The sequence below is a fragment of the Cetorhinus maximus genome, chromosome 26 (assembly GCF_964194155.1).
Source record: "Cetorhinus maximus chromosome 26, sCetMax3.hap1.1, whole genome shotgun sequence".
NCBI classification, from domain to species: Eukaryota; Metazoa; Chordata; class Chondrichthyes; order Lamniformes; family Cetorhinidae; genus Cetorhinus; species Cetorhinus maximus.
This window is the reverse complement of record NC_135904.1, coordinates 21,105,614-21,133,351: the sequence shown is the minus strand read 5'-3', so window position 1 is coordinate 21,133,351 and position 27,738 is coordinate 21,105,614. Positions and strand designations below refer to the sequence as shown.

General features: G+C 40.5%; 1 protein-coding gene across 5 annotated transcripts in view; it reads right to left on the bottom strand.

The window, feature by feature from the left end:
• Positions 1 to 27,738, bottom strand: part of LOC144668373 (zinc finger protein 280D-like) — a 99,549-nt gene that overhangs the window by 37,814 nt on the left and 33,997 nt on the right. For 4 of the 5 annotated variants that reach the window (XM_078530336.1, XM_078530333.1, XM_078530337.1 and 1 more), the window contains 6 exons: positions 16,550 to 16,642; positions 16,176 to 16,306; positions 14,758 to 14,887; positions 12,432 to 12,644; positions 4,883 to 5,062; positions 409 to 509 (listed from right to left, as the gene is read on the bottom strand). In XM_078530336.1, the coding sequence (XP_078386462.1) occupies positions 409 to 509; positions 4,883 to 5,062; positions 12,432 to 12,644; positions 14,758 to 14,887; positions 16,176 to 16,306; positions 16,550 to 16,642 (848 nt within the window). The remainder of the gene's footprint in view (positions 1 to 408; positions 510 to 4,882; positions 5,063 to 12,431; positions 12,645 to 14,757; positions 14,888 to 16,175; positions 16,307 to 16,549; positions 16,643 to 27,738) is intronic. The other variant, XM_078530334.1, reaches the window with a different exon arrangement.

The following is a 27,738-nucleotide window of genomic DNA, read 5'->3' as shown; positions in this document are numbered from 1 at the left end:
AGTTGTATAAAACTGCTAAAAAGTCTATAAGAAATAAAACCGTACGGACCACTTGGCATAGACTTCTGCACCAGAAACGATAACAGCAAAAACACTGCAGCGGTTCAACGCAGCAGCTCACCACCACCTTCTCAAGGGCAATTTGGATGGGAAATAAATGATGGCCTAGCCAGCGATGCCCACATCCCATGAATGAATAAAAGAGTTAAAACAAACATATGCCACGAGAACAAAATGTTGATTAACAAAAGGCTCATAATCATAGAGTTTTGTCCCCTCCAAAGATAGCGCTTGTAAACCGAAAAATCTTGAAGCTTATGTTCAATCATTTGCATGCATAATCTCAATTCTAGCACACTCATCCCTCTTATTCCTTGTTGAATAAATAATCATCATCAAAATACTTACAACCATATGCTGCCGTAAAGAATCCAAGACATTGAAGTGAATGTTGCACTTTGGACAAGCCCTTGGGAACGGTACTCCATTTTTAATATTACTTTGCGATCCTGTCAAAATAATTTCATTGTTTAAATAGCAAACTAAAATGAAATGCTCAGCTGATCTCGGTCCTCAATGGTTACAAGGGGTGGAGTAGAACCGACATGATCTTCTCTCGATCATCTGCCTTCTCAATTATCCACCAAAATATTTGCAAGAAAAAACAATGTACAAATATTCACTTCCAATGCACAGCACATTCAGCCCTCATTCCTGTGACTAAACCTAAACCAATCATATAGTCCAAAATGTTAAATTCACTTTCTATTTGCTTTCACTCTAGTTCCTAGAATGTCACTGGAGCACAATTGAGAAAACAAAGAAATGTGTTTAACATTGCAAGCTTTGATGATCATGAACAAATAGCAAAACATGAAGGAATTGGAATGAGAAAAAAACATCTCCCCAGTGTCCTGATGAACAATACCAGCTAACAGCATGTTGACTTACTGTTCATTGCATGATTGCTGAAATGTTGCTGTTACAGAATGGCTGCTATGTTTGCCTACAACAAAAGTTACTATACCTCAACAATAATTAATTGCGTAAGGTTCCTCAGAAATACTGATGTGAGAAGTGCTAAATAAAAAATAATTTTATTTACAGTATTGGTATATAAACATAAACGATCGACAATGTTTTTCAGATTTGAATTATTCTATCAATAATATCGTTTCTTTCAGACCAGGTCTTACAAGTTCTCTATGGAAATGCAGAAAGTGAAACTCTCGCTTACAGAGAACTAGGGTCAATTTTTAAGCATTGCGCTACTCAACATAAATGTGAATACCTGCCATACCAACATATGGAGCAACAGTGGATAAAGCTGAAATTCTTTCAAGCAACATTCATGGCACAGCTGCTGGCTAAATTAAAACCAAACCCCAACACTGCCTTATTAACTGAACTACAAGCTAAGGACATAAGGTGCTGTAGCCTTTAGGGAAAAAAAAACTGACCATCCATCGCAATGATGAAAACATCTGGAGACTCCACACCTATTCTCAAACTAAGTACAGTAAACCATTTCAACTTCAAAGGCAGATGAGTTACTGGGAGGTTTGTGTACTCTCTCTGACAGCTTTGACTTCTGACATCTTTGCATCTTCCTAATGAAGTCTCTCAATGTGCTCAATGCCTTCCCGAATGTATCTTCACCAATTTGGTCGGTCACAAGCCAGGGTCTCCCTGGAGTCAGTGGGGAAGTTTGGCCTCTTGAGGGATACTTTGGGGACACCCCTAATGCCTTTCTATTGCCCTCCTGGAAATCACCTGCCATGACCAAGTTCAGAGTATAGCAGTTGCTTCAGGAGTCTGGTGTCAGGCATACGACCGACGTGTCCTACCCAGCGGAGCTGGTTTTGAACAATTAGCACCTTGATGCTGGGCATGTTGGCTTGGGAAAGGATGCTGCTGTTGGACTACATTTCTTACCACCAGATTTTGAAGATTTTACGAAGGCACTGCTCATGATGCTTCTCATTACCCATTCGCAAAGTATGAAAAGCATAAGCTGCTTCAATCACAGTACAGTGCTTTGAGGTGCCTGCTGTAGGTTGTCTAAGTCTCCGAAGCATAAAGGAGCGCAGATATCACTGCTGCCCGCTAAACCATGAGGTTATTCTCAGGTTTGAGATCTTAGTCTTCAAATACTCTCTTTCTCAGTCTTTCGGAAGCTTAGCTGGCTCCCAAGATATGGAGAATGATCCATATTTTCCAGGATCTTACCACTGATCTTAATTGTCAACAATCAACAAATCAAGTGGCACTTACTCAGAAATAATCTACTCACTGACACTCAGTTTGGGTTCTGTCGGGGCCATTCAGCTCCTGATCTAATTACAGCCTTGGTCTAAACATGGACAAAAGGAGCTGAATTTGAGGCGAGGCAAGAGTGACTAGCTCTGACATCAAGGAGACCAAGTCAATGGGAATCAGGGGGGAAAATCTCCACTGGTTGGAGTCATACCTGGTAGAAAGGAAGATGGTTGCGGTTGTTGGAGGTCAATCATCTCACTCATAGCACATTACTGCAGCAGTTCCTCAGCCTCATCATCTTCAGCTGCTTCATCAATTGCCTTCCCACCATCATAAGGTCAGAATGTTTGCTGATGGTTGCACAATGTTGATCACCATTCGCGGCTCCTTGGATACTGAAGCAGTCCGTGTCCATATGCAGCAAGACCTGGACAACATGCAGGCTTGGGCTGATAAGTGGCAAGTTACATTCGCGCCACAAGTGCCAGTCAATGACCATCTCCCAGGAGAGAATCCAACCATATCCCCATGACATTCAATGGCATGACCATTGCTGATTTCCCCAATATCAACATCCTGGGGGTTACCATTGACCAGAAACTGAACTGGAATAGCCATATAAATACTGTGGCTACAAGAGCAGGTCAGAGGCTAGGAATCCTGCAGCAAGTAACTCACCTCATGACTCCCCAAAGCCTGTCAACCATCTTCAAGGCCCAAGTCAGGAGTGTGATGGAATACTCTCCACTTGCCTGGATGAGTACAGCTCCAAGAACACTCAAGAAGCTCAATACCAACCAGGACAACAGCCTGCTTGATTGACACATCATCCACCACCATAAGCATTCACGCCCTCCACCAACGATGCACTGTGACAGCAGTGTGTACCACCTATAAGATGCACTGCAGCAACTCAACAAGGCTCCTTTGATAGAACCTTCCAAACCCACAGCCTCTACCACAGAGAAAGACAAAGGCAGCAGACGCACAGGAACACCACTACCAGCAAGTTGCCCTCTAAGCCACACATCATTCTGACTTGGAACTACATCGCTGTTCCTTCACTGTCACTGGTTCAAAATCCTGGCACTCCCTTCCTTATCAAATGGTGAAGCAAGCTGGAAGGGCCGAATTACCTATTCCTGTCCCCGTTTCTTATAATCTTATAAAACTGCTGCACACTGGGTTTTATAGATATAAGATTTGTAACACTATTTACCTATGACTTAACAAAACTTATGATAGAACTACAATTGTTCTTAGTTTTGAATCCTCAGTGGATTTTTACTATTTATGCAAGGATACAGTTCCTTTATTTATTCATTTTTTTCTGCTCTCTGCAAAATCTTCATTCTCTTTCATAGTGCTTTATGCAAATGTAAAAGATATTTTTCTTCTGAACTTCCAGGGATGACATTGTTGTCTTTGCTGAAATTGTCCTGAGCGTAGTGCTATACCCCAGGAAGTTAAGCAGGGGGCCATTCACCATGCTGACAGTTTGACTGTCCGCTCCAACTGCATACTGGAATTAGGCCTTGAACATCACTATCCAACCCTCTTAATACAAAAAAAAACTTTTAGCTGTATGAAAACACTTAAGAAAATGCAACTCCTTTTAACGTTAATAGCTCTATACCTAATTGTACCACTTCGCCATCTGTCTCAACTTGTCCAATCACTCTGTTATGACATCTAATCCTGGATGAGCAGCAATTTCCTCAATTGAGTTAATCATTGGGAAGACTGAAGCTATTATACCTTCAGCCTCTGCTGTAGACTCTGCACTCCTGCCACTAATGCCATCCCCTTTCCCCAGCCACTATTCACAACTTCCGCGCCCTATTTGATCCTGAGCTGACCTCTGAACCACATATCCTCTCCATTATGAAGATCACCTACTGCCAACCTGTAACATCACCCAACTCCACCCTGTTTCACTTCATCTACTGATACTTAATCTATGTTTCAGTAGCCTCAATACAAAATTATTTCAATGATCACCTGGCCAGTTTTCTATCCTATACCCTCATCCAAAACTCAAGTGCCTATATTCTATCCTGTTCAACCATGACCCTTTTGCACACTGAACCCCTACAATGATCAGTCCAACACTTCAAATTTAAAATTCTCATCCTCATGTTTTAATGGCCTTATTTTTCCCTAGCTCTATAACCTCATCCAGCCATACAACCTATGCTGAAAATAAACCTTGCCATATTGCAAGAGTGGCACCTTGGGTATTTACAGTCCACCAATATGAATATTCAGCTACAGCTATGGGTGTGCTTGAAGCTTTGACAATTTTGAAAGAAAAACAAGAGCTTGTTAACAGAAGTAATAAATATCATAAAACTGTCTACTGTGTTAACTTAAGGAATAATGAAAAGTGGTTACTATTAACCACAGGGAAAACTGAGGGCTGGCTCCAAACAGCGGTGTGATAGAAATGTAAATCTTGAGCTGAAACCTGCAGAATGTGGAAGATGCAAGAGCGAAGGAAATACGTGTATCTCAAGTTCAAATGTGAATGACCATGAGTATCCAGGCATTCTACATTTACCAATGATGGCTTTGCACAAAATTTTCTTTCAATGTAAATAATTGAGTTTAGTGAATAAAGTACCTTTTGATGCACTGCTATATGATGACAACATTGCAGGACAACTGGTTGAAGATGGTGATAAAATTGCTGGATTGCTTCCCGATCCAACTTCAATGCTTTTTGATTTCTTTGAAGAAATATTGTTGATCTCACAGATTGCTGGGCGCTTGTTGCTGACATTCGTGCTCTGGGCTGCATTTGCTAAGATGAAGAAAATAAATGGTTCATTACAGTGGCTAAAAATATATTGAAGTGTCAAATTCATGGAGTCTGTAATGAAAAATATTTCTTATCACCATTATATTTTTATATCATGAGTTGCATTAAACAACTTGATCAAATGGTTCAGTACATGCCCCATTCACATTTAATAAATTTGATTGTTTGAGAGTTAAGAAATTATCTTTTAAAATAATTAAAGGATGAACAGAGTTTGTTGGGATTTGTGGGGAGAAGAGGAGGAAATATTATACGTAATATTTCCTTAAGTTCTTAGAAAAGAATGATCTGTTCCCTGAAATGAAACGTTTATATCATTAGACATTTGAAAATAGTTCATACTTGGTCTCCTGAATGGAGGATGCTAACTTGGAATAATTTATCGTGAGACAGTACCTACCAACATGATCAGCATCTTTGCTGTTCCCACTGCTGATTTGTAGCTTCCATTTGGGAATGCTTGCCAACCTGAATCACGTCTAATTTCAGTAGCAGAGTCAACATTCAGAAATACAATGTTGCCACCCTCCACTCTCCTCCCCAGCATTTATGTAGAAAGAGATGCCCCCATTCAAACTGTTACACTGGCATTTATCTATGTGGAAATGGCACAAATACGTATTCACAAAAAAGCAGGATGCATTGAACCCGACCAATTATCACCATAGTAGCCTCCTCCCAATCATCAGCAAGGTGATAAGTCATCAATAGTGTCAGGCAGCAGCATCTAATCAACAATAGCTTGTTCTCCAACACTCAGTTTGGGTTTGCCAAACACAACTCCAGGCCATATCACAGTTTTGATCCAGAAATGGAAGGCCTGAACACGAGAGAATGAGAGCAACAAAACTTGAGATCAATTGGAAATATGAAAAAAAACCAGTGGTAGGAATCATAACTGACACAAGCATAACCACTTACTGTGTAAGAAGCTAATCAACATAACCTCAGCCCAGCACTGCAGGAATTCCTCAGGGCAGTGTCCTCAGCCTAACCATCTTTAATTGCTTCACCATAAGGTGACAAATGGGCCAGTCACAGTTCAGGATCTTTTGGACTACTTTTCCACAGAAAGGATTTGGAAAAAAATAATTATTTCTTTACATTAAGTTTTGAAAGCGAAGTCTTCTCACTCAAGTTTAAAGAAAAAATGGTATAGAGATAAAAGATGGTTCAAAAAAAATGCAAATTTTCCCAAAGATGGTTTAAAAAAATACAAGCAACTATGTTAGCCTATTTTTTAAATTATCCATAAAGACCTCATATAAAATTTTGTTGAGCAGTCTATGGTCCTGGATGCTCAGTATGCAATGTGTGGTGGACCTTCTTTGTTGGTTGTGAACACAAAGGTAAAAAAGGTAGAGACCAAGGTAGGCAGACAAGTCCAGCAAAGGCTTTGAAGTTTTTATTAGAATTTTAAAACAGGAAGTTATGAGGACAAGCTTTGGCCAGGCTCAGAATGCAATGTAGGAGCGCGGTTCACAGTTAATTTGAAGTTAAACAAGACTACCCATATATGTGGGTGAGAGCACTATGTGTATTGTTTCATCTGTAGAAATAGGATGTTGAGCAAGGTGAATCTATTCCATTATGTAAGGAGCATGGGATCCACATACAGAAGTGACTATTGCCACTGAACTTGAGAAAATATTTATGATGCTCCAAACAGGGCTTTTTGCTAAAATTTCCAGTATTCAATTTCCTCCAATTTCACCGGTCATGAAGCAGCTCATGCCAGCCTATAGCAGGGCCTGCACAACATCCAGGCTTTGGATAGTGAATTGCAGGTAACATTTGTACAACTTAAATGCTGCACAATGATCATATTCAACAAGAAAAAAGCAACCATCATTGCCATGTCTTGTTCGAGCTATATTAAATGGTCACCAATGTCCAGGGGCCTAATTAGACCAACCATATAAAGACTGGGACCAAAAGAGCAGGACAGAGATTGCATATTCTATAAACAATGGCTCAAATTATAACTTTTCAAAGCCTCTCCACTACTTTCAATGCGTGAGTCAGGAATATGATAGAAAATGTACCTTTCATTAAATGGGTGCCACTGCAACAACACACAAGCTCAAAACCATCCAAGACAGAGCAGTCCTTCTGATTGGTATCCCTGCCATTTGACTCAATATTCACAACTTATCCATCAATGCATTATGGCTGAAATATATTCAATGAACTGGATGCATTGCAGATACTCTCAAAGTTTATTTCAATGGCATTTCCCAATTCTGTGACCTCTGCCACTGAGAAAGACAAGAGCAACATGATGGAACACAATGATCCAAAACATGCGCTTATAACGAGGGAGAAACTGTCAAGTGTCTCCATAATTACTGTGTAAAGCTGACAGCAACGTCTGGCATCTGCACGTGCGCAGTGAAACGCGGAGATTTGGAAATTACTGTTAATGACACTCCACTCCTCCACAGGGTATGCTGTTGCAGGCTTCACTGATGCAATCAACACAAAATCAGTGATTTGACATAAACCTCATTTCTTTACATACTATTCTTGCTGTGAAAACAATTGAAAATGTTAAGCCTTGTTGAACAAGGCTTAACTGAGCTTTTTGTGGCATACTAAGCATAATCAACGAACAACCTCTGCCACTGAAGAAAAAAATTACAAGTGTGCAGTGTCCCTTGGAATGACATGCAAATTTCATTGATGGTTAAAATAGCAATTTTATTTCAAAATAAAAATTATGCTTTTTGTAACTTCTATCTTAATCCCATGTGTACATCCTAATCATGAAAATTTAAAAATGAATTATAATCCTTGTTTCTTACTTCTTAGTTTGTACTACGTGAGAATGGTTGACGACGTTACTATTTATGGATAACACACCCCATGTGGAAGGCACCAGATTCAAACTCACATCAGAACTGGGGGAATCAATGTTCTAGATCTTTATAGGCAGTTTTCTTAAGGAGTCAGCAGCAAGCACCCTTCTTTCAGCACTGACCACAAAATCCAGGCCGACATCTTACAAGTTTCTCACAAAGTCATACATCATCCTGACTTGGACAAAAATCATGATTACTTCAGTGTTTCTGATTCCAAGTCTTGGAATTCTCTAGTTAACACCGTTTGAGAGCACAATCATGGCCAGGGCGACAGCCATTTGTTCCCCTTGTGGGAGAGTCTAGGACCAGAGGACATAATCTCAGAGTAAGGGGGGTACCATCTTAAAACAGAGATGAGGAGGAGGAATTTCTTCTCTCAGAGGGTAGTCAATCTGTGGAATTCTTTACCGCAGAGGGCTAGAGGGGCTGGGTTGTTAAGTATATTCAAGGCTGAGATCGACAGGTTTTTAATCAGTAATGGAATCAAGGGTTATGGGGAAAAGGCAGGAAAGTGGAGTTGAGGATTATCAGATCAGCCATGATCTCACTGAATGGCAGAGCAGATTCGATGGGCTGAATGGCCTAATTCTGCTCCTACGTCTTATAGTCTCATTAAAAGAGAAGACCCACAACTACTTTCTCAGAACAACTAGGATGAACAGTGAAAAAAGGATGACCCTTGTCGTCGTCCATGGCCACTACAACCGTGCATTTGCAAGCTGGAAACAGCCCTGACTCCAAAGCTGACTGATGCTATGCAACCCTATGCTATCTTGTAGCTGCACATGCCTGAGGGGAGATGATGCAGCCATCTGACTCTATAATTATAGGGACCTTGCAAATGAAACTCCTCACTGTTGTTGCCAAGTAGCTGTACAAGAGTCTGCAAGTAATGGTTGCTGGTGTCTTAACAGGTGCAAGCAATCAGGATACACAGTCTTCTTACATGCAGTGCACTGAAAACAGTGCCATAAAGTGATTTGCGTCCTTCCAAGGAAGCATCCAACATCATGGTCAGTCATGCATTCATTAATCTGAGTAGAACCATTGGATCTGTTGCCACAGTTTTCTTTAGGAAGAAATCATCTGCCAAAATGAAGTGCATAAACCATTGCTTGCAGATACAAGTGTGGGGGTATTGCAAGTTGACGAAAACAATTCTCTTCAAATTTAATCTACATTATTCCTCCACAATTCCTCCTCTTTCCAGTCCATTGGTGCCGGTAATGGTGGAGCGAACAAAATTATTTATTTTAAGAATAACTGGCACAATGGTTTACATGGGCTTAGGTGGGAACAGAAAAAAGAAACAAAACCCACGTGTGTGAAATACCTCAGTATTACGACACTCTTTAAAATTAAAAATTTAAAATCTGCCCGATTTTTCAATTTATTGTGACACAGGATGTCAAGTTTCTCCAATGTTATTTATACTGGGCATGCTGCACACATGAACACAGGAAATTGCATGCAAGATGTCCTTCTTCCATTTACAAATTGAAATTAAACTTCTCTCTGCTTGCCCAAGGTTCGTCAGGAAGACAACCAGTGCTGATCATAGCTTCAAACTTCAAGCATGGCCTTCATCACCTTGAGAACTGATTTCACAACTGACCTCATCAACCTCCCTGTCTCCACCATCCACAAACTTTAACTAACGCAAAACTCCAAATGCTCTAATTTCTCCCCTGCACAAAGACTGCAAACTCTTCAACCACTGGCTAGCTGCACCCCAATCAATTTCAGCATTCTCCTTTCACATCTTCTAATCCTACAATGCCGTCATTGTCAACTTCTCAGCTTCACATTCTGTTCCTTGGACAATGGATTTCTGCTCCCAATTCCCCTTGCTATACAATCAGATACCAATGTTTCAGTCACTGCACTCCGACCCCAAGTTTCTACCATCTTCTCTTGCCATCTCTCTTCAAAAAAAACTTACAAATTTCTCTCAAGTCTTTTGTTGCTTCAATTCTTTGACTTCCTGCAATGCGAAGAGGACATGGGAAGGTTGCAGATGGATATAGATAGGTTGAGTGAGTGGGCAAAGATCTGGCAAATGGAGTTTAATTTGGGAAAATGTGAAGTTGTTCACTTTGGCAGGAAGGACAAATAAGCAGAGTATTACTTAAATGGAGAATGGCTGCATCATTCTGAGGTGCAGAGGGATCTAGGTGTTCTACTACAAGTCACAAAAGTGAGTATGCAGGTGCAGCAAGTAATTAAGAAGGCTAATGGAATGCTTTGCTTTATTACGAGGGGGACTGAACATAAAAGTCAGGATGTTATGCTTCAGTTATACAGAGCATTGCTGAGACCACACCTCGAATACTATGCGCAGTTCTGGTCTCCTTATTTAAGGAAACATGTAAATGCATCAGAGGCAGTTCAAAGGAGCTTTACTAGATTGATGTTTGGAATGAGTGGGTTGTCTTATGAGGAAAGGTTGGACAGATTGGGCTTGTTTCCACTGGAGTTTAGAAGAGTGAGGGGTGATTTGATCGAAGTATACAAGATCATGAACGGCCTTGACAAGGTAGGAGTTGAAAGGATGTTTCCTCTTGTGGGTGAGTCCAGAACTAGGGGTCACCCTTTTACGACAAAGATGAGAAATTTTTTCTGAGGGTTGTGCGACTTTGGAAAACTCTGCCTCAGAAGGTGGTGGAGGTGGGGTCATTGAATATTTTTAAGGTAGATAGATTCTTGTTAGGCAAGGGAATCAAAGGTTATTGGAGTTAGATGGGAATGTGGAAATTGAAAAACAAGATGATCAGCCATGACCTTGGCAGAGCAGGCTCGAGGTGCCGAATGGTCTACTCCTTTTCCTATTTCTTATGTTATGTTCTTATAAGTATTGGACCAAGAAAAGCAAGTTGCAAGTGTCCAGTGAATGGTCTCAAAGTGATCCCAATCTAAGCTTGGCCAGCATCCTCCCAGTTTAGTGAAGAAATTTAAATAGCTAATAGAAAACCAATATAACCAGAGCAGTGGAACGCAAGACCCGGAGAAATGGTGATGCTTTACAAGGCACTGATTGGGTCATAGTTACAGTAACCTGGTAAGTTTGGAAGTTAATGAGTTACAGTCTAGGCAATTAAAGGGGGTAGCTCAATGACAATCTTAACCACTAAGTGGGAAAGTATAACCACAGAATACAAAGAGAATCAGAGTAGTATAAAGTTAAAATAGTATAGAAGGAAGAATTTCGAAAGTCATAAAACACAACATAAACGGTTAAGCAGGGAACTAGAGGCAAAAATTTTGAGGTGGTTCAAAATAAACTTATCATGCTCCAGATGGAAATTTAGTTTTGGAGGAATAAGTTCTCAAAAGCCCAAAAGACACTCTCTCATTCATGACTTTCCTTAGGCTCATTCTGAATAAAGCCAACACTGGATTTTTAATCAGGTTTCCATAGTGAAGATGCAAAGTCCTGTTGTAACCAGGTTTAGCATAACACAAGTATACTATTCAGAAAATAAAATGTAAACTGTTAACCAATATACTTTAATGCTGTGTGATGTGCATCTTCTGCAATATTCTTAAGTATTCCAGAATGTACAGCAGAAAACAGGCCATTCAGCCGTAATGCTCATGCCTTTATTAATGCTCCACATGAACCTCCTCCCACTCTACTTCATCTATCTCCATCAAAAAATCTTCTATTCCTTTCTCTCTCTTGTGTTTATCTAACTTTCCCTTGAATGCATCTGCTATCCGCTCCTTGTGGTACAGAATTCCACATTCTAACAACTGTCTGCGTAAGAAAATCCCTCTCAAATTCCCTGGTGGATTTATTAGTGATTATGACTCTTAGTTTTGGTCACCTTCACAATTTGAAACATCTTCTCTATGCCTAACTGATCAAACCCTTTCATAACATTAAAGACTTCCAGTAAGTTACCCCTCAGCATACTGGGAAAAGATCACTACATTTACCAACACTAATGATAGGCCCATAGCAATATTGCACCCGATAACTCAAACCAAACTCTGGATGCAATCCAAATTTCAAAGAATCGGGTAATAATTGGACTTGGAGGATTTTATTGATATTCAAGTGGTCATGGCATGCAAATTTCATACTGTTCACCACTGCATGTCTTTGAAATTCAACAATAACTTGCATTTATATAGCACTTTCAACATTAATTAAAATACCCCAAGCTGCTTCACAGAGGCATAATAAGACAAATGTTGACACCACACCAAAGGAGAAGATACTAGAACAGGCAGCCAAACACTTGGTTAAAGAGATAAGTTTTAATCAGCATCTTAAACCTAGTTATCTACACAAAGCTCAAGTGGAATGAAACAGGCATATTTACTGCATTTACTGATTTTTGAATGCAGATCATGAATTTGCATCACATCACACAGTTTTTTTTTGTGAGGAGGGAAAAGCAGCAACTGAGCACAAATAAAAGTGATATAGCTCCATGGAGGAGGTGCACTCTAATAATGCAGAGGATATTCCAGATGTATCTTACCTTTACCTATTCCACTGGCATGGTTAAGGATCTGAGTTGTTTGAAGAGGTTTTGGAGAGTTTCTCTGCAACTTTTGCCCACTTGAACTTGTAGAAACATTCGGTACAGTTGAATTCACTTGAGAGGAATTATAGTTGATATTTGGAATTGCTCTACCAGTAGTAACTGGTCTTAATTGAGAAAGTCCTGTTCTTCCTAACTGTGGTGTGACTCCTGTACATGAAGGAGAAAAATCTTACTCAAAGGTAAAATAACCACAAAGTGCTGAATTATACACAAACAACAGCAATTTTGTTCTTTTTAATTGAGTGCTCTATTTAAACATTATAAATTCCACTTTCAAGCCAGTCATTAGCCCGTTCACTTGAAAAGCCGCTTTCCACAACAAATATACAGAGACATCCTGTCTTAATTATCTTTCTTCTGGACAATTTGCAATTAAATGTTTGTTTACATGAGTTTTTAAAAATCTTTCCTAAATATATTCGACAGTACTTTAGTGATTATTAGTAATACGTATCACAAGTCAGAAAACTTTGAAACACTAATAAATATGTGCAAAATCTCCTGAAATATACCCGAACCAAACAAAATTCACCATCTGAATGTTTTGCATAAAAATAGATTGAAAAATGTTATTAGCATATTTAGTGGGTTAACAGGGGGTTAAAAAAGTACAAGGTGCGCTAGTATCAATTTAAGTGCAAACGAAATAATTTGCATAATCTGGATGCCTTGGCCAAAATTGGAAACTAGCAAATATCCAAGCTTCTATTGTTAGATAATCGAAATAAGTTGGGACACAAGTTCTCGTGCGTGCACAGCAATTTGTTTTTTTAAAAAATCAGTAAAACTAACAAATCTAATAGTTAAGAGTGCTATTTAATATGTAGTCCAGTTTTGTAATGCTATAAAACTGTACAAGTAATAAATCAGCTAGTACTAAGACATTAAAAGGACCGTTTCATTTGCCAGCAGTTCAAAAACAAGTATATTAAATGGGAACCCAGCTGATCAATCAGCATTTGACCAAGACTCCCGCTGAAGATCAATTTTTTGTGCATCAGTATGTTGTTGTCAGTCCAAGAACTTTGTATACAGTAAAACTAATTTTCAATAATAACTGATCTTCTGGTGAACCCCCTATCCAATTGTAAATATCAGAACAGCATGTCAGCAGACAATAATTAAGGTAAGCAATTATTGTTCTTAGCAGCAGTCTACTTCTCTTAAAAAAAACTTCTGTATTAGCACTCATTTCAGATAACTTTGCTATTTGCATAAAACTTATTGTGGACAAACAATAATGTGGATTGTGAGCACAAAGAATTGCAGCTCCACGCTTAGATCAGTAACAACTGCACATTTTAAAAGAGAATGTTTGAGAGATTGAAAAACAAAAAAGTGGCTTGTTCACTATATTTAGTGCCAATTTCCTGTAAAGCAATCCCTTTAGTGCATTTTTTATAAGACATTTCTTTTTTCAATCAAACAAATCTACAAGCAAGTATCCGCAGCCATAATGGCCAATTTTGGGCCAAACTTGCTGGTGTGACAATACAAACTCAAAAACTAATACTGGAGGTACTAATTGACATTTGTACCTCAAAACTTAAGACAGCTGTGGAGCACAAATATCAACTAAAATTCGAAAAATGCATTCTCTTCTCCCACAACTGCAAACATTGAGATAAAGATGGAAATAGAATGCTGAAGGCAGTGCAAAGAAAAACAAAAAGGCTGATCCCTAGTATAATGGGTCTGAGCAATGAAAAAAGATTGGAGAAATCTCATTTTCCAATCCATGAAGGATACATGTAAGATGGTGTAGAACAACATGGGGAAAAAATTAATCCAAACTACAACATTAAACAGTGGAGTAGGGCAAGGGAACAACATATAAACTCGTAAATGGTAATTTTAGGACTAGCGACTGAAGATTCTTCTTTATACTGGAAGCAATCAATATTTGAAATTGACTTCCAAGCAGGGTGGGGCGAGCAAACGTCTCGAAATAATTTAGCAAACATTTCAATGCAGGACAGGAGGCAGTGAGTTGGGTTGCTCTGGAGAGATGAACTAAGATGAACCAAATGGCTTCGCTCTTCTGCAAGTAACCCTTCTTCAGGGAATAGTTTTATTTGGTGGATCGATAATGGTCAGTGAAAAGAACTAGCTCAAAGGTAGCAAATTAATATTTCTCATTCCATGCTTTATGTTCTGATAAAGAATACTGACATATATCCAAGTTTTCTTTATCAGTTACTTTTTTGTGGTTAAAATAAAAGATTGCCAGACAAAAGCAAGTCTCATAAAACATTCATACCGGAAAGGACAGGAACCGTTGATCTGTTTTGAAAGCGAGTTAGACTTGGATTCTGTCTTGCATTGTACGTTCCTCCACCTGAACTCTGAGACACAGTTGTCGATGAACCCATATCTTTTACAGCAAAGCCCTAGCAAAGAGGAAAGATCTTTAATAAAATCAAATACTGTTTTTAAAATTAATTCAAAAGAAAAGTTCGGGTCACATATCATCACACATGACAGCTAAATACAGAAATTTGTTTCTTTCACATTTGATTAGAGAGAATTCGCTTTCCCCATCTAAAACTATTGAAAATGGTCACCAATTGACAACCAGTTCCACAAAATACAGCATAATGATATGATTGGCCAAACTGCTCTCCATTAGTAGTATGAATCCTCATTTATTTATTGATTAATTAATCTGTTGATCAAACTAATACACCCAAGTATTCCTGGTGTCATACTCCCTTACGGGTCAAGAAATAAGAGTAGATCATTCGGCCTCTTGAGCCTACCCCGCCATTCGATAAGTTCATGACTGATCTGATTATGGCCTGAACTCCACTTTGCTGCCCGCCTCCCTTGTCAATCCAAAATTTTGCTAACTCAGTCTTAAATATATTCAATGACCCAGTCTTCACTGCTCGTTGGGGAAGATAATTCCTGAGAGAATCCAAACACGAACAACCCTCAGAGAAACATGCAAGTTGCACTGAGCAACTGAAAACATCACATTTTCAAATTCAATTACTGGTTTGCTTTGATCTACATAACCTCAGGGATAGGGTAAAGGATTATAATTGAATACTCAATACCAAAGTCTGGGGGGGTGGGGGGAGGGGGGAGAGAAGCAAGGTGCACAGATGAAACATCAGCAGAGCTCACTATTTGATTGTTATCCAGGTGACCTTTACTGGACTTATATTTCATTGCAGTTTCTCTCAAACAATTCCTCAATAAACATTTTTTATTCAGGATAGAACTGAGTGTAACTGTGATAAATCCATACACTAGATTTCAGTCTGTCATTACAGAAGGGTAGATTTTCCAATTGTAAAACTGACATTTTCTTCAAGAGAATCTTAAACTAATTTTGAAATTCTCTGGTGAAACATTTGCTGCTCAGAATTACTTTGTCTTTGTGGAGGATAAACACCAAAACAGACTGGTTGGGCCAATTAGACTGTTTCGATGTTTTATCTTCTACCTAGACGTAAGTTCTTTATCTTAATCCCACACTCAAGTTTACTAAATTCTAAAAAAGAAATTGATCATCATGAGGCAACCCATCACACTGATTTTAAGAATCAACAGATTCCTTCAGGACAAATGAAAATAAACTGTACAAATATCATTCCAACATTTAGATAGAGATCACCCAAATTCAAAAAAAAACTGTATTTAAGTAAACAAATTACACCACTTTGTTATTACCTGTGTTAAGACCACTGGCTGTGTGGTTAATGCAGCAGGCATAGTTTGTGATCCTGGCTGATACACACCCATTGTGTTAGAATTTGATGGAGCAGTCTGTTGGCTAACTGATTGGATTGTTGCAGATGCACCTACCACAGAATCAAAGATTTTTTTTTTAAACTTTCAATATTGTACAGGACTTGCATGGGCTTGCAAAGGAGGCCACTTATTCAAAGTTTTAAGAATCATTACTTAATCGGAGGCACTCATTTTTCTACATTAAATGGTACTGTTATTTTAATACATTAAACAAATATAATCCCAAATACTGTCACAGAAATAATCAGAGAAGGCACCAAACAAGAAGAAAAAATCACTCTGGTATCTCTTACCACTGCTAAAGGAGACCGTCATGCCTCTGCTAAGTCCATTTTGCATTGCTCCTCGCGATGTTACATTAAAAGTGGTGTCTCCTGCTTTATCACCTTACAAGCAAATAAAGATAGAAATAATATAAGCAATCTTGTAAGAAGAAATTTGAAGGGTCTGCAAAATATCATAATATGACAAATCATTGTCCTAAAAATATTTATTCTTGCACCTCACCTGACTTTCTTGCATGATCTGAAAGTAAAACAAGTTCCCGATAGTGGAAGAAACAAGGGTGGTTTTGAGTGGCTAAGTCACTGACATTTAATCTTGAGATATTTAGCACCAACTCCCAGAAACCGTTCCACTGCAGCGCTTGTCAACAGGATGGAAGGATGAATTGCTTTTTGTAGAGTTGCCAATCATTTGAAGAAGATTAGCTCCCTGATAAGGGTGCTTCCTCCAATTTGACACTATGCCAACTGTGGGGAAACCAATAGCAAGGGATTTTCTGATAGCATAATGCCCTCCTGAGATGATCATATGAAGTCCAGGGCTGAAGTACAGTCAATGCACCTATAAAGGTAGGTTACACAGCAGGGCAACCACTAGCAGGTTCAGGAGATTTAGTTGAATGGTTGTCATCAAATCCATATTTTTAAAATAACATTTCAATAAGATCCATAACCTTTCCTATTAGGTAGATGTCACTTCCCTAAGTACTATAAAAAGTTTACATGGAAAAGCAGCTTCTGCTGGGGGTCCCCCCCCAAAAATAATACTCTTAGAATATTAACTCCTGCTTGGAATGCAGCTGGAATAACTTGTAACTGGCTTTGAAGCTGTTAACATTATTAAGTGCTGGTATATTTCGGCTTGAAATTCTGATGGTCCAATTCTTCAAGTAAAAATAGCTGTGGAATCTTTGAATCAAGGACTTGAGAGAATCCCATTTCCAACTGCAAGTGAATAGACACATTCTGAAGTGGGCCCATGCCTGGATTTCTTGGGCTCACTATGCTCAACTATCTTCTTCTAAACATTGCAGCCATTCTTTATGGGTGTGTGTCATGAACCCCCAAGAGAAATTTAGCATTTCATGACCAAATTAAAAGGACATGCATTTTATGCAACGATGGCGACCATCACTCACTGTGAAGTGATCTCAGGTTTAGAGTTGCTGACTGTTTAATTTAACTCTGAGTTTCAGTAAGATACCCAGTAAATAAGGGGAATATAACATCATGGCTTTCTATACTGGTCTCTCTCTTCCCCACCATCACCCAAACTATAATTGGTTATGTGGAAATCCAGCCAGTCTGGCACCATGATGCTTAATGCCTTGGAGTCACTTTGCTTTAAGAACTTAAATAGAAACTGGGAGTAGGCCACTCAGCCCTTTGAGCATACTCTTACCACTGAATACGATCATGGTTGATCGCTTACCTCAAGTCCACCTTCCAGCACTATCAACATACCACTTTATTCCCCTAGTATCCAGAAATCTATTGATCTCTGTCATGAATGCACAACAACAGAACATACAAAGCCATCTGGGGTAGAGAATATCAAATATCCTCTGAGTAAAGAAATTGCTCATCTCAGTCCCAAATGGCCGACCCTTAATCCTACGACTGTGACTTCTGGTTCTAGATTACATACGAACATAGGAATTAGGAGGAGTAGGCCATGTGGCCCCTCAAGCTTGCTCTACCATTCAATAAGGTCATGGCTGATTGTGGCCTCAACACCACTCTCCTGTCTACCCCCTTGTTAGTCAAGAATCTATCTACCTTTGCTTTAAAAATATTCAATGACCCTGCTTCTACCACTCTCTAGGGAAGAATGTTCCACAAACTTATGACTCTCAGAAAAAAATTCTCAGCTCCATTTTAAATGGGAGACCCTTTATTTTTAAACTGTGGGCCCTAGTTCTGGTCTCTCCCAAAAGGGTGCATCTATTCTGTCAAGTCCCTCAGGATCTTATATGTTTCAATTAGATAACTTCATTCTTCTAAACTCCAACAAAGAAAGGCCAAACCTGTCCAACCTTTCCTCATGAGATAACCCCCTGATCACAGAAGTCAGTTGAGTGAATCTTCTCTGCACTGTTTGTAATGCAGTTATGTCCTTTATTAAATAAGACCACCAAAACTATACACTGTACTCTAGATGTGGCCTCACCACTGCCCTGCACAAATGTAGCAAAACATCCCCACTTGTATATTCCATTCCCCTTGCAATAAATAACTACATTCCATTTGCCTTCCTAATCACTTGCTGTACCTGCATACTAACATGTTGCAATTCATTTATCAGGACGCCCTGATCCCTCTGTTCCACCACGTTCTGCAATCTATCTCCATTTAGACATGCTGCACATCTGTTCTTTCTGCCAAAGTGGACAAGCTCACATTTTCCCATGATCCTCCTCCTCCCAAATGTTTGCCTGCTCACTTAACCTATATCCATTTGCAGACCCCTTATGTCTTCTTGACAATTTAATTTCCTCCCCATCTTTGTGTCATCAGCAAAATGTAGCAGCTATACATTCAGTCCCTTATCCAAATCATTGATATAAAATGTAAATAGTTGAAGTCCCAGCACTGATCCCCAGATTCTCCAGTTGGGAGAGGCAGCCTCCCAAGCAATTGCCCTGTTGATAAAAGCAAAATACTGCAGATGCTAGAAATTTGAAACAAGAACAAAGTGCTGGAAATACTCAGGTCTGGCAGTATATGTGGAGAGTAAAACAGAGTTAATGTTGCAAGTAGAATATGACTCTTCTTCAGAAATATGAAAAAAAAGTCATTTTTGACTTGAAACTTTAACTCTGTTTTTCTGTCTCACAGATGCTGCTAGATCTGCAAGCTATTTCCAGCACTTTGTTTTTATTACCTGCCCTTGACTGAGCACAACTTCACAGAATGAGAAGCTGAGCGCTTGATGAGTGAGGGAGTTTGGCGAAGAGAGGAAGGGTGCACTTTTTTCACCCTCTACCTTTTTCAGCCTCCAATATTTGGTTCAGTACAGGGGAAGACAGTGATTGTTGACTCATTGGTAAATTATTCGCCTTAATCTACTTAGAATAAATATTGTAAAGTTACGGTATGGCAGGGAGGCTCAGCCATGTGAAACGTGCATCTTGTGGCGCGTGGAAAGGAATGGACACGCCACATGTCCTAGACAAGCACATCTGCAGGAAGTGTCACCGGCTGCAGAAGCTTGAGCTCTGGGTTTTGCAACTCCAATGATGGCTGGAGTTGCTATGGTGCATCCACGAGGCAGAGAACTACGTGGATAGCACGGTAGGGAGGTGGTCACACCATAGTTTACAGCATGCAGGCAGAGAGGCAATGGGTGACCGTCAGGCAGTGTAAGAGAACCAGGCAGGTAGTGCAGGAGTGACCCGAGTCAATCTTGCTTGCTAACCGGTTTTCCATTTTGGAGATTGGTGAGGGCTTTTCAGAGGAGTACAGCAAGATCCAAGTCCGTGGCATCTCAGGTGGCTCAGCTGCACAGGAGGGGAAGAAGAGTGGAAGAACAAGAGTAATAGGGGATTTGTTGGGTGTGGGTTGGAAAACAGGCAGTAGGTGTGAATCCAGGATGCTATGTTGTCTCCATGGTGTCAGGGAGAAGGATGTCACCAAGTGGCTACATAACATTATTCTGGGGAGCGTGAACAGCCGGAGGTCGTGGTCCAACGACATAGGTCGAAAGAGGGATGAGGTCCTGAAGGCAGATTTCAAGGAGTGAGGAAAGAAATTAAAAACCAGGTCCTCAAATGCGGTAACCTCAGGATGACTTCCCAGTGGTAGTGAGCATAGGAATAGGAAGAGTGAGCAATTGAACACATGGCTGGAGAATTGATGCCAAAGGGAAGGCATCAAGTTTCTAAGGCATCAGGACCAGTTTTGGGGGCAGTTAGGGCTTGGACAACATGGACAGGTTGCATCTTAGCAGGACCAGGACTGCCTTTTTAAAAAAAAATTCATTCATGGTAATGTGGACGTTGCTGGCTAGGCCAACATTTATTGCCCATCCCTAACTGGCCTTGACAAGGTGGCAGTGAGTGGCCTTCTTGAACCACTGTAGTCCATGTGCTGATGATACACCAACAGTGCTGTTAGGGAGGGAGCTCCAGGATTTTGATCTAGCAACAATGAAGGAACAGCGATATATTTCCAAGTCAGGATGGTGAGTGGTTTGGAGGGGAACTTCCAGGTGGTGGTGCTGCTTCCATCTGTTTGGTGCCCTTGTCCTTCTAGATGATAGTGGTCATGGGTTTGGAAGGTGCTGTCTAAGGAGCCTTGGTGAATTCCTGCAGTGCATGTTGTAGATGGTCTACACAGATGCTAGTGCACAGCGGTGTTGGAGAGAGTGAATGTTTGTGAATGGGGTGCCAATCAAACGGGCTGCTTTGTACTGGATGCTGTCAAGCTTCTTGAGTGTTGTTGGAGCTGTACTCATCCAGGCAAGTGGAGAGCATTCCATCCCATTCCTGACTTGTGCCTTGTAGATTTTGGACAGGTTTTGGGGAGTCAGGAGGTGAGTTATTGTTGCAGGATTCATAGCCTCTGACCTGCTCTTGTAGCCAGTATTAATATGACTAGTCCAGTTCAGTTTCTGGTCAATGGTAACCCCCCAGGATGTTGATAGTGGGGGATTCAGCGATGACAGTGCCATTGAATGTCATGGGGCAAAGGTTAGATTCTCTCTTGCTGGCACTTGTGTGGAGTGAATACTACTTGCCACTTATCAGTCCAAGCCTGGACACTGTCCAGGTCTTGCTTCATTTGGACACGGACTGCTTTAGTATCTGAGGAGTCACGAATGGTGCTGAGCATTGTGCAATCATCAGCAAACATCCCCACTTCTGACCTTATGATGGAAGGAAGGTCTGCTGATGTAGCAGCTGAAGATCATTGGGTCTGAGACACTAGCCTGAGGAATTCCTGCAGTAATGTCCTGGAACCGAGAAGATTGACCTCCAACAATCATAGCCATCTTTCTTTGTGCTAGTTATGACTCTACTTAACCTACCTGTAGATAGGTTAAGTGGAGTGGACAAAGATCTGGCAGATGGAGTATAATGTGGGAAAATGTGAAATTGTCCATTTTAGCAGGAAGAATAGGAGCATATTTTCTAAATGGTGAGAGTTTGCAGAGCTCTGAGGTGCAGAGGGGCCTGGGAGTCCAAGTGCATAAATCATAAAAGGCTAGTGTGCAAGTACAGCAAGTAATTGGTAAAGCTCATAGAATGTTATCATTTATTGTGAAGGGAATTGAATACAAAAGTAGGGAGGTTATGCTTCAGTTGTACAGGGCACCAGTGGGACCACATTTGGAGTACTGTGTACAGTATTGGGAACCTTATTTAAGGAAGGATGTAAATGCGTTGGCAGCAGTTCAGTGAAGGTTTACCAGACTAATACCTGGAATTGGGTTGTCTTAGGAGGAAACGGTGGACAAACTAGGCTTGTATCCACTGGAGCGTAGAAGATTAAGAGGCAACTTGATTGAAACATAAAAGATCCTGAGGGGTCTTGACAGGGTGAATGTGGAGAGGGTGTTTCCTCTTGTAGAATAATCTAGAACTAGGGGTCACTGTTTAAAAATAAGGGGTCGCCCATTTAAAACAGAGATGTGGCAAATTTTTTCTGAGGGTTGAGTCTTTGGAACTCTCTTCCTGAAAAAGGTGGTGGAAGCAGAGTCTTTGCATATTTTTAAAGCAGGGGTGGATAGATTCTTGGTAAGCAAGGGGGTGATAGGTTATCAGCAGTGGGTGGGATGCAGATTTCAGGTTACTATTAGATTAGCCATGATCTTATTAAATGGCGGAGCAGGCTCAAAGGGCTGAATAGCCTACTCCTGCTCCTTGTTCGGATGTAACCAATGGAGAGTTTTTTCCCCCGACTCCCATTGACTCCAGTTTTGCTCAGGCTCCTTGATGCCACACTCTGTCAAATGCTGCCTTGATGTCAAGGGCAGTCACTCTCACCCCACCTCGGGAATTCAGCTCTTTTGCCCATGTTTGAACCGAGGCTATAATGAGGTCAGGGGCTGAGTGGCCCTGGCAGAACCCAAACTGAACATCAGTGAGCAGATTATTGCTAAGCAAGTGCCACTTGATAGCACTTTTGATGACCTTCCATCACTTTACTGATGATTGAGAGTAGACTGATAGGGCGGTAATTGGCTGGGTTGAATTTGTCCTGCTTTTTGTGTATAGAACATACCTGGGCAATTTTCCACATTGGCATCTACCTGGCAGTGTTGTGGCTGTATTGAAACAGTCCGGCTCAGGGCACATCAAATCTGGAGCTCAAGTCTTCAGTATTTTGCCAGAATATTGTCAGGAGCTTATGCACTATCCAGTGCCTTCAGGCATTTCTTGATATCACGTGGAGTGAATCAAATTGGCTGAAGACCGGCACGTGTGATACTGGGGACCTCCAGCAGAGGCGGAGATGGATCGCCAAGTCAGCACTTCTGGCTGAAGGTTGTTGCAAACGCCTCATCTTTTGCACTGATTTCCCCCATCATTGAGGATGGTTTTTAGTGGTTTGATACAACAGAATGGCTTGCTAGGCCGTTTAAGAGTCAATCCATCGGTCTGGAATCACCTGTGGGCCAGACCAGGTCAGGTCAGCAGATTTCCTTCCCAGACGGGGTTTTACGACAGTCGACAATTGTTTCATTGATCATCGTTAGAATCTCCATTCCAGGTTTTTATAGAATTCAAATTTCACCAACTGGCATGGTGGGATTCGAACCTGGGTCCCCAGAGCATTACCCTGGGTCTCTGGGTTACTAGTCCAGTGACAATACCACTAGACCACTGCCTCTCCCTTGCAAGTAAATTCGCTAGTGCTGTTGGGGAGGGTTTAATCTAGATAGGCAACACTTTGGGAATCTCAGAGGGACCTCAGATTGGAGAGAAGCAAAACTGGTGTCAGGAAGTAGAAAAGTACTAAGTGAAATTAGAAGCATCAAATAAGATCAGATTGCAGAATAATGTTAAAAAGACCAAGTTAAGGGCACCCTATCTGAATGCACACAGCAGTCACAACAAGGTAGATGATTTGAAGGCGCAAATAGAGGTAAATGGGTATGATTTAATTGCCATTACGGAGATGTGGTTACAGGGTGACCGAGACTGGGAACTGAATATTTCAGGATAGTCGACATTTAGGAAGGAGGGAAAAGGAGGTGGGGCCGTGTGATGTGATGAATAAGGTACGAGATCAGTACATTAGTGAGAGAGAACCTTAGAATGAAGGATCAACAGTCAGTTTGGGTGGAGCTAAGAAACAGCAAGGGGCATCAAACATTAGTACGAGTTGTTAAAAGGCCAAACTGTAGTGATAATGTTGGGCAAAGTGTAAATCAGGAAATTAGAGCTGCATGTAACATCAGTAATGAAGTAATAATGGGAGACTTCGATTTATATATAGATTGGGTAAACCTAATTAGCCCTAATGCTGTGGAGGATGAATTCCTGTAAGGTGTACAAGATGGATTTCTGGACCACTTTGAAGAACCAACTAGGGATCGAGCTATTTTAGATTTAGTAATAAGAAAGGTCTAATTAATAACCTTGCTATAAAGCAGCCTTCAGGAAATAGTGACCATAATACGATAGAATTTTACATAAAGTTTGAAAGTGATATAGTTCATTCTGAAACTAGGGTCTTAAATCTAAACAATGGAACTATGAAGGTATGAGGGGCAAGCTGGCTATGGTGGATTGGGAAAATACACAAAAGATGATAGTAGACAGACAATGGTTGGTATTTAAAGGGGTGTTACATGGTCAACAACAAAAGCAAATTCCTCTAAGACATAAAAACCCAAAAAGGTAAATCAACTGTGGCTAAGAAAAGTTAAAGACTGTATTAGATCAAAGGAAGTGGCTTATAAGGTTGCCATAAAAAGTGGTAAGCCTGAGGATTGGGAGCAATTTAGAATCCAAAGGAGGCCCAGCAAACTGATAAAGAAAGGGAAAAGTGGATATAAATGCAAGCCAGCAGACCGTAAAAGTTTCTTTCGGTATGTGAAAAGGAAAAAAAGTTAGCAAGGACATATGTGGGTCCATGTGGGGCAGCAACAGGAGTATTTCTAATGGAGAATAGGGAAATGGCAGAGGAGCTAAACAATTAGTGTGTGTCTGTCTTCAGAGGAAGATACAGGAAATCTCCCAGAAATACAAGGGAAGCAAGGGGTTTCTGAAAATGATGAACTAAAAGAAATTAGTATTAATAAAGAGGCAGTGCTCAAAAAATTAACTGGATTGAAGATTGATAAATCCACTGGACCCAAAGAGCTATATCCCAGAGTGTTGAAGGAGGTGGCTATAAAGATAGTGGATGCATGCAGACTGGAAAGTAGCATTTGTAACTGAACAACACACTTGTAGCCTGGATAAAGAGCCAGTGGACGTGGTGTATTTGGATTTTCAGAAAGCTTTTGATGAGATCCCACACAGGAAGTTAGTAAACAAAATGACAGCACATGGGATTGGAGTGATATAGTGGCATGGATTGAGAATTGGCTGACAGACAAAACAGTAGGAATAAACAGATCATTCTCAGGATAGCAGACTGTTACTTGTGGGGGACCCCAAGGACCAGTGCCGGGGCCACAGCTGTTCACAATCCAAATAAATGATTTGGACCAAATGTAATATTTCTAAATTTGCCAATGACACCAAACTGGGTGGAATCAAAGTTGCGAGGAGGATGCAAGGAGGCTTCAAGGGGTCCTGGACAGAGTAAGTGAATGGGCAAAAACATAGCAGGTGGAATATAATGTTAACCTGTGTAAAGTTATCCACTTTCGTAAAAAAAAAACGAGAAAGGCAGAGTATTTCTTAAATGATGAGAGATTGGGAAGTCTTGATGTCTAAAGGGACCTGGGTGTCCTTGTTCATAAGTCACTCAAAGCTCGCACGCAGGTGCAGCAAGCAATTAGGAAGGCCAATTGCAAGAGTAATTGAGTACAGGAGTAAAGGTGTCTTGCTGCAATTGTTTTGAGACTTGGTGAGATCACACCTGGAATACTGTGTACAGTTTTGGTCTCCTTATCTAAGGATGGATGTACTTGCCACTGATGTAGTGCAACAGAGGTTCACCAGACTAATCCCTGGGATGGCAGGATGGTCTGATGAGGAGGGATTGACAAAACTGGGCATGCGTTCTCTAGGGTTTAAAAGAATGAGAGATGGCCTCATGGAAACTTACAGAATTCTTACAGGGCATGACAGGGTGGATGTGTGTAAGATGTTTCCTCTGGCTGGTGAGTCTCAGAATAAGAGGCTGGCCTTTTAAGACCAAGATGAGGAGGAATTTCAGAGAGCTGTGGAAGCTTAGTCATTGAGCATATTCAAGACAGAAATCGATAGATTTCTGGATACTAATGACATCAAAGGATGTGGGGATAGCATGGGAAAGTGGTGTTGAGGTAGATGATCAGCCATGATCTAACTGAATGTTGGAGCAGGCTCGATGGGCCAAATGGCCTACTCCTTCCTGCTCCAAAGTTCCCTTTCAAGTTACTTAAGGATTCTGGAGTGTTTCAATGAAACTACCTTACAATCATCTAAATTCTAGGGAATTGAAGCCTCGTCCACTGAAAAATGTCTCCCCATAGGGACCCCTCAAGCCAGCAATGAGTCTAGATGAACATTTGTTGTATTTGATCCAAATATATCTTATCCTATCCTAAGGTAAGGAGAACAAAACTGTGCACAGTACTCCAGGAGCGGTCTCACTAAGACTTCTTCGGTCTTATACTCCAATCCCTTTCTAATAAATGGCGAACAAACCCCATGCTTTTCAAATCGCTTGACATACCCAAAATGTTAACCTTCTGTGATTTGTGTACAAGGACCCTCTGGTCCCTCCAAAGACCAACATTTCCAAGTGTCTCACCATATAACAACATTTTACTTCTCCATATTTCCTTCCTAACTGGATAACTACACACTTGTCTATATTATATTCCATCTGCCATGTTTCTGCCCACTTAATTAACCCATCGAAATCCCTGTGCAGCCTCTCTGCATTGTCCTCACAGCCTATTTTCCCACCTATCTTCATATCATCAGCAAACTTGGATGCTTACAGTTGGTCCCTTCACCCAAGTCATTGATCTAGATTGTAAATGGCTGAGGCAAACTTGTTACAACCATGAGATTTGTCAAATGGGACTTCTCTTCCACAACACCATTTTTGCTCTGCCTAATCATATTATGATTATCCAAGTCCCTCCCATAATATCCCTCATTATTAGTTCCAACCGCTTTCCCTGTTTATGTTGCCAGGCTTACTGGTCTATAGTTATGTTTTCTCTCTGCATCCTTTCTTGAATAAGAGGGGTATGTCTGCTACCTCACAATCATGGAGACTGTCCTCGAATCCAGCAAGTTCAAAATCCAAACCAATGCATCCGCTATGTCTATGGCTATCTCTCATCGAACCCCAAGATGCAGGCCATCAAACCCAGGAGATTTGCCAACTTTAAGTACCATTAATATCTCCAGTACCAATGCTTTATTAATAAAAATATCTTCAAGTTCCTCATTTTTCCTTGACCCTTGGTTCACCTCTAATTCCAGATTTCTTTGTGGTTTTCTAACGTGAAGACAGATCTCAGTATTTGTTTTATGTTTCTGCCATTTACTTACTCCTCATTATAATCTGCTGTGTCTTGGCTTCTAAGGGGCCCACATTTGAGTAATCTCTTCCTTCTTACATACCTTTTTAAGTTTTTAACCATCTTGCTACTTCAAACCCATATACTCCTTTCTATTCATCAAATTTTTAGTCATCCTTTGCCGAATTATAAAGCTCTCCAAACCCTCAGACTCTTTGGTGTCATTATGAGCCTCTTCCTTTAATCTAATACTACACTGAACTTCTTTAAATAGATAATCCATTCTAGGAATCGGTGCTAAAGGGTGCATTGTATAACCACAGGCCAGCTTGGGATATATTCTGAGCAGTGTAAAATTCCTCTCGTGTCCATGGCAGGTACACTTAATGCTCTTCTTTGCTTTTTGCCCAATTGATTTCTTCTATACGTTTGTTCTCTCTATTCTGGGAAGCATGGTATTGATTACCACCTAACCCGCACAGTTCCCCTTTCTTGTATATGCTTGCCTTGAAAAAGTATATTTCTGCAGGGTCATCATCAACAACTGTGACACCTG